At 41.7% G+C, this 11,198-nt stretch overlaps 1 protein-coding gene across 2 annotated transcripts; it reads left to right on the top strand.

Moving 5' to 3' along the window:
- The first annotated feature begins 5,098 nt into the window (after positions 1 to 5,098).
- Positions 5,099 to 9,483, top strand: LOC137282503 (uncharacterized). 2 transcript variants are annotated; one of them, XM_067814256.1, is made up of 5 exons: positions 5,099 to 5,220; positions 6,086 to 6,208; positions 6,471 to 6,559; positions 7,528 to 7,663; positions 8,763 to 9,483. In XM_067814256.1, exons 3-5 carry the CDS (start codon positions 6,535 to 6,537, stop codon positions 8,914 to 8,916), a joined length of 315 nt encoding a protein of 104 aa, XP_067670357.1. In that variant the 5' UTR covers positions 5,099 to 5,220; positions 6,086 to 6,208; positions 6,471 to 6,534; the 3' UTR covers positions 8,917 to 9,483. The 2 variants fall into 2 exon arrangements, with proteins under 2 accessions (XP_067670357.1, XP_067670358.1); XM_067814257.1 differs by lacking the exon at positions 5,099 to 5,220 and having other exon boundaries at positions 6,186 to 6,217; positions 8,763 to 9,002.
- Positions 9,484 to 11,198: the final 1,715 nt, after the last annotated feature.

The raw sequence follows: 11,198 nt of genomic DNA on the forward strand, positions 1-11,198 counted from the left end.
CGAACGAACGCACGCACGAACGAACGAACGCACGCACGCACGCACGCACGCACGCACGCACTGAGTTAAAATAGGAAATGCCATGAGAAATTCCCTCGCCCCTCCAAAATGCACAAAGGTCGGTTGTGTAATGTGTCAAGTATTAAGTACTGACCATTAACAATTAGTACAGAAACGTATGTATGTATGTATGTATGTATGTATGTATGTATGTATGTATGTATGTATGTATGTATGTATGTATGTATGTATGTATGTATGTATGTATGTATGTATGTATGTATCACAGAAATATGTTTAAACGTAGGCTTAAAACTTGAGCATTCACGTTGTACATGTTTATTCGTAAGATTCATCATATACCCGAATTGTGACTGTGACTGGTCCTCCAGCATCCGGTAGAGGGTGCACACGCCTCTGTGCGTGAATATGATTCCCCGTGAATGGTTGTTTGCTGGTATTACTGCTTCATCTGTGAAACAAAACCGGAATTAGACGGGATATGGTGCAGCTGTGCGGTAATGCCCCACACAGCTCTACATGCTATAGCGGGATATAGTCTGGAAAACAATTTAAGCAACTTCACATCAACATGTACTGGTGCTGCGCACGCAAGTGTATTTTGAAATAGGTTAGATCCTGAATAAACATAATATAGTTGCTTTTGTGTTCACCAGCTACAGCATAACAAACACGAATCTCTTTGCATTTCTTACTGTCGTGTGCATTCAATCAGTTTATGTTAACACAAAAAATACCCAGCCACAGAGTACATTAGAATCACCAAGTGCTGGGGAGAATGGTTGATAGTTTAACAGACACCTAAACGTCAGTATATATGTACAGGTTGACTGAAATTTCTGCACATAACACACCTCTAAACCACATTTTGCCGTCCCAGTACCAAGGCCCGCTAGTTCAAGTACAGACGTAATGACGTCATCATCGCCGGTTCTGACGTCACAGGTTTCCAGACGTATGCTGTCCGTCCAAGCTGTCAAGATGAAGACTTCACCACAAGCTTGGTTTTCGAAGCTATCAAATGACTTAAATATTCGCTCGGTTCTCTGTTTGAGGGGAGGATTGAATTGGTCATGGGAGTGGAAAAAAAACAAAACAGAGAGAAAGCATTTAGCACTACAGTGTCATCTTTTTTATTTCATTTCATTTCATTTCATTTCATGTTCAAGTTCTATGCACAGTCAATTACTTTACTGGAATTGGTGTAGATATTGATTCATATACGTTTACTCAATGATTTAATTATTCATGAAAGCTTGAATTTAAACAAACATAATAATCAAAGAATATATATGTACTCGAACATTTATGCAGCACAGCACAGCACAGCACAGCACAGCACAGCACAGCATGTTGCACTGCCCATGTCAGGATACAGCTACTTTGCGGGGTGGGTGATACCAGACAATCAGATCATAATGTGTGACACACTACCCAAACTACCCACACTCTTTCCCTTCACCCCTGGGTATATCTTATCATTCATACTTCAGGTTATGTTTTGTACACGTGTATGTACAGAAATGTTACAATGGTACGTAAGACTTTGGGGATGAACATCCACAAAACAAGTGATGTTGCACTGGCCTGCATGGTTAGCTTAGTGGTAAAAGCGTTTGCTTTTTCACGCTGAATGCCGGGTTTCCATTGTCAACATGGCTGAAGCCATTCCTGGCGTGATGTTGCTGGTATAATGCTAACCACACGTGTTCTTCCTTCCTTCATACAATGCCACTTTGCAATGTCGTCCCTGCGGCAGATATCAGCAGCAACATTTTACCAGTGGTCAGAAATGTTTGATGAAACTACTTCTTCATTTGAGGGCAGAGCCAAAATAATACTTCTATACCTTGATGTCAACACCGTGATGAGTATAGTTTGCGTAAAAGTAAACCCGTGGAAATTATCACTTACTTTGCACTTACTTACTTCCGTGAACGCCTGGGTATTTTTAGATATTTGTAGGCCGCTTCAGTTAGTTAGCACTGCCTCTTGTTAACCTTGAGGAGGAAATGTAATACAAGACACAATCAAGCCTGCCGAACACACGCGTTATGTTCATCAGAAATATAAATACTCAACGCTCTCTTGGTAGATCTGAGTATGTAGCATTCCGTTTAAGAAACAACTTTCAGCTTATCAATGTTTATCTCGCCATTACCACCTAACATAACTATTTCGATAGTGTATGTATGGCTATAGCAGGTAACGGCAGTGTGTAAATGCTAAGTTTTTACAGTCCATCTGGCTTGCGTCAATAAAATCTCTCTGCCTTAATAAGCGTTATGTATTAGTATTAACGCCACGCCACGCCACGCCACGCCACGCCACGCCACGCCACGCCACGCCACGCCACGGCTGGGACTGGGACTGGACTCCTGGGACTGGACTCCTGGGACCAGAAAGTTCCGAACTTCCTGAGTCTATCCCGCCTTCAACATTGTTTCTTCACTATTGTTTTCATACCTTCTTTATTCTGCTATCATGAAAGATGGTACGAGCTCACGCAAAATATGAAGACAATTTCAGTCAGTTCATTAATCACGCTCAAATGGCTACCGTATCATGTATAGCAGCATATCCCAACTTATCGCACAATGTACAACACTATGTAACATTACTCGGGTCAAACAGCCGTAGTGCTTTTCCTTTCCGGCCATGATACATGAGTGTTTATTCCGCCCCCACTATGAATACAGCGTAGGAACGCCAGCAACAATGTTTTAACTTCACTAAGCATCTCCAAGGGCACATGAAACGAAAATGTGTTATTTCAGCTTACGTAAAAAAACGAGAAAAGAAACATCTTGTTTATCGCATACAGTTAAATGCTGACACGGAAGCGCTGGAATTAACATGTTAACTTTTCCGAGTCCTTAAAATACAAGAAAAGAAGTAAAACATAACAGGTGAAGCATCAATGCCTGTGACACTCCTTCATTTCAAACAATTCATGTATCTTTGTCTGTTCATCGTTTTGCCGTATCCGTCGTTCAGAAACACGTGTGATGTTACAGAAACAGTGCATGTTTCTTTGGATACTGCACCCAGGCAGCAATGCAGCAATATGTGGCTATTTTCCCCACATTTATAGTCCGCTTCAATCAGTTTGTGAGGCAACCAAAGCACATGTCATGGAGCGATACCGTCGTTGTGTAGACAACTCATTACCAGCCCAGCCCATCCCATCCCAGGCATTTGTTAAGGAGATGGCTGCACACTGTCCTTTTCACGGAACTTGCTTGTTTTGAACACTGCTACACATACAACCATACAGTCAGTCACCAACAGAGAGAGAGGGGGGTAGGGTGTGTGTGTGTGTGTGTGTGTGTGTGGGGGGGGGGGGGGGGGGGGGGGGGGGGGTTGAAGGAAGGGAGATTAGGCTGGCTGGCTGGCTGGCTGGCTGGCTGGCTGGTTGGTTGGTTGGTTGGTTGGTTGGTTGGTTACGGTCTATTTCTTATCCAAATTCTAACTCCACCCATCGTCTCCACAATAGGCTGTCCACGTGTCATGTCCTTGTAAAAGAGTAAGTCTTAAATAACAGGAAGGCTGAACTGGCCATGTATGACGTTAATATACGACATAATTATGGTCGTGGGTCGTTTATCCTTGGCCTCAGTTTGCAGGCATACTTCATACCTACACCCATTCCTGTCCCAACATGATTAGCGAAAGTCGCCATGTTTTTTACTGCAGTACTATTGCACTGGGTATAGTGGTAATTTCAGTCCCGTCAGATTAGAGACTGTTTGAGATGCTTCCGCTTTCCCCTTTGTCCTGGGTGTAAGCTTCACTGACAGGATAATTCTCAGTCGAGCGCGTCTTCACCATTGCAGTGAAAACAGTCTTAAGTACACCACCTTTTCTCGTCACATTCACAATAAATCAAAAACACCACTCATATTACAGTAGTTTGTCTAATTTTATTAAAGTATACATTGGCATTTCTTAATTATACTGAGTTCATGCCCCTCGTGTGTTTAAAGCTTCATTAACTCTCATGAATGTTCCTTGATTGTGGTTGATGTAAAGAACGTATTACGTCATCGTAACACTCATTTACATTCTGTCTTTCCATTCATATCCAGCATAGGTGTAGCAGTACACACATGTCACCCAAACAGTGTACATCGTTTAGAACATGAGCTTCGGCTGTATTGCTTCATTAACACAGGATTGAATTAAAAACTGCACACTTTCATGGTTTTTCAAGTTAAAATATGTCTTGTCTAAATTGAATTAAGGGATGCTATTGTCGCAATCACAATAAGAACAAAAAAAAATTTCGGTAGTTTCTGGGTCGCATGCATAATTTAAGAAGTGTGACCCGGAAGCTGTCGTGTTTACCACCGATTCCATCTTGTGGTTGCGCTTTCCTGTATCATCTTAGGGTTCGAAAATTCCATAACCCGAAGTCGTGGCCAAAATTCTTGGCGTGAGCGCCAAATCGGCATCCCCGACTGGAACCATCCACATCGGTGCCAGAAGAGAAAGAATTCGGTGCCGTTCTGGTTTTCCTGAAGGCACTTTCCCACACCATTGCACAACCTTCCCTTCCCTCCCCATCGCATGCGCTGTCAATACCATCTCAAAACAGGCATGCCAACCGACCAATTCCTCCGCCACGCATGGGAATCTCTTCGCTGCAACCATTTTCTTTGCGTTTTCCCAACCCACACATCGACCAAATTACACCAAGGCTTGAAAACCCTTGAAAGAAAGGCTAACAACAACAACAACAAAAAAACCCCCCCCAAAATCCCAACTCACACTGCCTCAACTTCATTCATCTCCCATATATGGTCACGTAGTACTATCGTCTCCACTCACCCACACACGCCTACTACGTTCGCGCTTCTCAAATACACCTCCCCTGTATTCGGCTCTCTGACCACCAATGGTACAGAAATTCACTTTATTTTCTCTACATACAATGTATTCTCTTTTTCATCACAGCTCCAATTCATTTCTGAACATTTCCACTTTTCACATTAACACACACCTGGAGTAATCACTTTCACTGTAACCTGCACCCACATGCACTACGTAACCCGGAAGCTGCAAGCAAGCACCAATCAGACGTCAGAGCACAGTGTTTACCTCCGTCACCTGGGCGTGGCGGACTATACCGCTGACCAAGGAGGGAGGGCTTGTAGTCAGTTTACAAAGCCAAGGGACGAGGCCCACATGCATGTTGCGGTAGGTACATCCATGGCTTTAAGTCTGCATTTTATATTTACATTTAATTGACACTCGCTCATACAGACACGAGGCGGGCAGCGTCCCAAAAATGTCATGCTTTTGGACAACCGCTTCCTATACCTCTTTCCTGGAACACAGTGTAACCCATTTTCGTGGCAAGGACGCTGGCAGGAAAAGAACTTCTTGTATTCTGCTGTGTATCACAATTGAAGCAATCGCCCTGCCTCTCAGTGTGAAACCCAAGATTTCCAACCATACCCCGACATATGTTCTGTCATTCCAACAACGTATGTCTTACTTTCTTCTAGAGTTATTCTATTCTACGTTTATTGGTTTATGTTTGCTTGTTTGTCTGGGAGTCTACTCATTCATTGATATCACCAACTGATATCACCCAAGTAGCTATATATATAGTTTGTGCCACAAAGCACAGAACTGGAATTGTCCCCTATGTATATTACACACTTCTGTCGTGTGGATGAAGGTGCGTCTAGTGCTTAACTTTTGTCAAATAACCAACACAATTAGGTTCAACATTTTTCATGACGTGCATGTACATGAACACGTTCATGCGGGGTTGTACAAGAGAGTTTGGTTTCTTAAATACATCATTTGCATTATTTTCATGTATTGTCTCAAACTGCAGCCTCTTCCAGTAATGCATCTCTTTCACCAGCCAACTACATCGAGTCTACCCAGGAAGGGGTGGAAAATAAAATCAAAGTAGGACAGTGTGCAGCATGAAGTTTCTTTGTCTGTTTGTGCTACACCCACCTGCAGCATTTCATTCAGTCTGTTAGAAACATTCTTTATCATCATTATCACTAATCAATTGACTTTTCTTTATTCCATTGCGCTACAGACCTCCTGTTGAATGGCTGTCCCACAGCCTGGGACCCTGGGACCCTGGCACCTGGCTTCCTACCTTCCATGACAAAGTTCACTCTGCTACCAACTGACGTCTGTGATAGTGCTTAACGTAACAGTCAGTAATGTACTGTGTATTAATCATGTTGTCATTGTAACCTTGCTAGACAGTTCTGTAATTATGTCAACATCACCCAAACCATGAAAAATATCACTTTTATTAACAGTACATGTTCATGTCTCAATTTCCAAGAAAACGAACAGATTCTGTGGTTTGGGTTACCATGGTTTCAGAGGTAGTATGTCAATAGCAATGTGGAATTGTTTTTGCTTATTTGGCTGCTAGTAGGTCATGCTCATTGTGTTGGATGTTGTTGCAGACCCTGACTTTGATGACTGTGCAGCCACTGACACAACGGACACATCTCTACACAGCCCCTGAGAATGAAGATTGTGCAGTGCAGTGCAGGTAAGTTTGTATCTCCTGTCACTGTGCCCTATAGCTTTAGACATGTGATGTACAGTATTTACTGCACTGTGCATCCCCTCTCCTACTGTATGTTACAAGGGATGCATTTTGGTGCCAAACTCAGCATATCTTCACAGGCTGACCGAGACTGCTGACTGTGGGGTATGGTGGTGAGTACCTCTGCTTTCTGCCTCCTGGGTTTTAATGGTGTTGTGGGGAGCACTGATGTCGGTGATGAGTGGAGACATAGGGGAACCCACAGACACTCTGTGTAGTTGTAGTTGTCATTGGAGGTGTCAAAGCAAGGCTCATGAAGCTGTGGGTGGATTATAGGTCGTCTCTTCTCGTTTTGTAGCTTGTTCTAATTTGTAGTTGATGTGAAGGGCTTCTTGTAGAGGGATATTGGTGAGGAGAGTGATGACATCATCCCCAAGAGTTGGTCACCCCAACTGTATCCTCAGCCCGTGGATCCCCTCTCCCATCCAACACCCCTTTCCCATCCTCAGGGTTAGTTATGTTAGGGCCAGTGTAGGTCACCCCAACTGTATTTACTGTAGTGTAAAGTGCCGACTTCGCCCAGCCACTCTGTGTGTGAGAACAACCTTGTGGACTTTGTAAGATGTTGTGTTATATTGTGTGCTATGCTATCACCCCTGCTCACTGTTGATATGCTATTGTGTGAGACATGCTGGCTATAAAATTGGTATCGGATGTGCAATGTGTCACCTCGTCCTCCATACATGAATGAATTATTACACATCCATCCCCAGTGGATGTGTTTCATTGTGGCCATCCTCAAGTGGAATACTGCTGGGTTCTTCTACAAAGATGCATTGGAATAGTTCCACCTCCCTCGAAAACAGCTCAAGGGCTAAAGGCTTAATATATCTCATATGTGGCATGTAATAGTTTCTTTGGGTACTGGTTCAGATTAATCATTACTGTGAATGTATGACTTGAAACTCCAGAACATCAGACGAACTCCACTGTACCTTGTCGGAAAGTCCAGAGTCAAGGTGTAAACGGCACAGTCCTCAGTGCTAACACTGGCCACTGCAACACTGGCCACAGCACCAGTTACAGTGTTCATGTTCACCCTTGGAGGTAGGTCATGTGATCGCTCATGATTTGACTTGCCTCCCTTACACTATTTTTTTCTAATATTTCTGTGTGTCATATTTAAATTGTACTACTAAATTTCACTCATTTACTCCAATTCAATTGTTTACAACCTACTGAGGCATTACAGTCTGCTCTACACAATGACATTTTTCATTAATAACTCTTGACAGAGACATTTTTCATTAATAACTCTTGACAGAAGTTTGGACATTGTATGTTTAATGATTGATTGGGTTTGATTTCATCCCCCAGTGTCCACGTGTAACCCTTGAATGTTTCTAACAATTCATGTCCTTTCGTGCACACATTATTACCCTGACCTCCTCATCTAAGCCTCTGCCAAAGTCAGCAACCCTTACATTGCCATTACATCCTTGTGTAACTGTGAAAAGATGATGAAGGTTGTTACCCTTCCAACTGAATATGTTTATTCGCCCTGAAGAAATATTACTTGGCTGGACTTGAGACTAGTCTCCAGACACAGACTGTCAACTTTTAAATTTGTGCAGGCAGCGTACAGGGTTCTTGCTTTCTTTTACAAACATCCATTTCAAACAAATGTCCATTCCTCAGATGTATTCGTCATAATATGTCCAGTGTGATGATATTTCTCTCTCTGTCTCTCTGTGATATTGTGAAATGGTCACAACCAAACATTCTTATTCTTATTCTTACTTTAAAACGCATATGCACATCTTTATACATTAACTCACATGTTCACAATTTGATAGTAATGCTGAAAAACTTACACACTTAGCATACAAACTTGGTACAGATATCAGTTGCACTCAGTACACTCACTCATGCTACCTAAATGCAGCCACTCTATACATTCGTACCAACTTATATACAAACAACATGAACCTGTTACCTGCACACTACAAAACTTTTGAAAATTGTTTCTGTTTTCATTTGCTATAACATGCCCATGATCTTGTGTTGAAGTGAAGTTAAGAAATTTGTCCTATGCAATTCCAAATGTGTTTAATTTCAGTATGTCAAGAAAACATTTAAAGCTTGTGTGGAAGGTGCCTTAATGATGGTACATGTTAAGCCTCTCATTGTAAATATTCTACTTTAGTAAGAAGATGAAGGATGATGAAGAGGCATGGATGATGCCAATTCTGCTGCATTTGAAGTCAGGAGGCGGTGAAGGAGCAGAGACATGGACGCGAGACATAGACCTCCAGAGAACGTTCACCCTTGTCCACGACCTCTTCGATCCCAACTGTTGAATATTCCCCATTATCTCTCCAATGAAAGAATAATTTGTTCACATCATCATGTGCGAGAATCAGTCATTTTTAGCAAAATGCATATTCAAGGCCTCAGCTGTGAGACAGAAGTACTCCAAATATCTGATGCAAGGGAGATAACTCCATCCTATTTCACAGACCATTTTGTCCACCTACAGCTGTTGCGGTTCAGTTGTTTGACTTGTAACAACTGCAAAGTCTTGTGCTCATTGATCACTGTATCAAAATATCATTTGCCATGACTCAATATTCTTTTTGTCCAAAATTTTGTGTCAAGACTGTTATACATCAGGCTTCTTTTCATCAAATCTTGCATCCAGTTGTTATGCATAGCTACAACTTTCCTAATGCAAGGGAGTTAACTCTATCAACTTTTGTATTATCATTCTGTCACCTTTGAATTATTATTGTCCAGTTGTTCGATGCATCTGCTTGTATAATTATGCCATTCCTACTCTCACGCAAAAGCCACCAAAACAAAATGTTATATATTGTTTGTACTCTGGCCTAAGGCCACTACTGCTAAAATAAACTGAACTTGAACTTGAACTTGTACAAGTAATTTATGTGATGTAGACAAATCTAAGAAATTTAAAGTTATGGAGGATGCTACTCTGTCTGAATCTTTAGCACTGTGTATTCTTGAGTCCACAAACACACACACAAGACAGGTAATGTCAACTGCCAAGGGAGACAACTCATCATTTTACCACCGCTTCATCTAGTTTCGGTTCTGAATCATTTTCATTGTTCATGATGGATATTGTGACTCGAAGTTGAATGTGTCTGCAGTTGAAGACGAACTGCACGTTGTTACTTCATGTCACAGCTGCATAACAAGTTCACAAACAAGTATTTGCCAAGTGTTTTTGCAAGTTGAGCTCATAATGCGAAGTTACAAGTTTTAGGACTGCATTTTGAAAAATGCACACAAATCACACAGCTGTCTGTGCACAGTAAAGGGAGACAACTCACCATTGTACGAACGCTTCATTTACTTTTGGTGGTGAGAAACTTAACCATTATAAATGATGATAATATACTTTGTGACTTACACTTATGTACACCATCACTGAAAAGGAAAAAGCAAAAACCAAGACAGACTACTGTAGGCCTAAACGACGAGGTGGCCGTTACATTTGCAGCAAAGGTACTGGTAAACACATAAACGATGATCCACGGCCTGACAAATGACCCAAATTTGCATACTTGGGAACGCCCCACAGAACGAGCCACTTGAAACAAGTGGGGAAACAGGTTGTCTGATAAATATCCAGAAGTTCATTTTCCCCTTGCGTTTCACGCATGAATTGTTTTTTCCTAACAAAATTGTTGAATATCTAAAATGCTTGTCAATGCCCCAATCATCTATTTGTCTTCGTCTTAACTGAAGGTTAGCGTGGAATATCAGTTTCTTATGCCTGAAATTGCAGTCTTATCATGTTAACCAGTAGCGTTGTTGATTTCATGTCATGGTTAGCATGTATTGCACGTGCATAATCGTCAAGCTACCTGTAGCAGCCAAGTGTACTCGCCGAATTCGTTGCACCGCCTCTCTTGTCACAAATGCGTTTAGTGCGCAGGATCATCTAATGTGTCCAGCAGTAGAGTTATCTGCAACTCAAGAAATATAGATGTGTTTAATGCTTCATCAACGGACAGAAACATGTTTTGAGTAATTTATAAACACAAAACTGAATTCAGACTAATTAGTGGCAGTGTGTTTATTGAGTCTTTGAGTGAGTTAGTGGGTTTGTTTTCACGCAAGTACAAGTCCGGGGAGATATGTGATGCTCTTACCAGTACTCTTTCGCCAATAGAAACCGTCCAGACAATTAGACATTCATTTCATCAGAGAAAAGATGTTTTAAATAGAGACAGAAAACTGAGGCTGTTAATCTTATAGTGAGTGAGTGAGAGTGAGTTCTGCTTGATGTTGCTGTTTATAGTACTCCATTTATATCACGACCTTGGGAGGAAGCCCAGATGTATCATGTATCAACTGTATCATTCCAGCATATAAAAACTGTTGCTAGGACAACACAAGGTCGTAATGGAATTGAACCAAAACAGACCATAAGTGAAAAAACAGTGAACACCCAGAAAGCAAAGCATGAACATACCGAGGAACTCAGGAACTTGATTATGCCATCCGATTAGTATTTGTTTCAAAATGCTGCATATACATTGTCATCTGTATGACGGTGGTCTGTAAACTCTGCATATACATTGTCATCTGTATGACGGTGGTCTGTATATAT

Source organism: Haliotis asinina, chromosome 4 (genome assembly GCF_037392515.1).
Source record: "Haliotis asinina isolate JCU_RB_2024 chromosome 4, JCU_Hal_asi_v2, whole genome shotgun sequence".
NCBI classification, from domain to species: Eukaryota; Metazoa; Mollusca; class Gastropoda; order Lepetellida; family Haliotidae; genus Haliotis; species Haliotis asinina.

Coding starts and splice junctions, on each gene's coding strand:
- LOC137282503 (XM_067814256.1), top strand. CDS start 6,535: ATGAAGATTGTGCAGTGCAGTGCAG. Junction 6,560..7,527: donor GATTGTGCAGTGCAGTGCAG/GTAAGTTTGTAT, acceptor TTGAAACTCCAG/AACATCAGACGAACTCCACT. Junction 7,664..8,762: donor GTTCATGTTCACCCTTGGAG/GTAGGTCATGTG, acceptor ATTCTACTTTAG/TAAGAAGATGAAGGATGATG.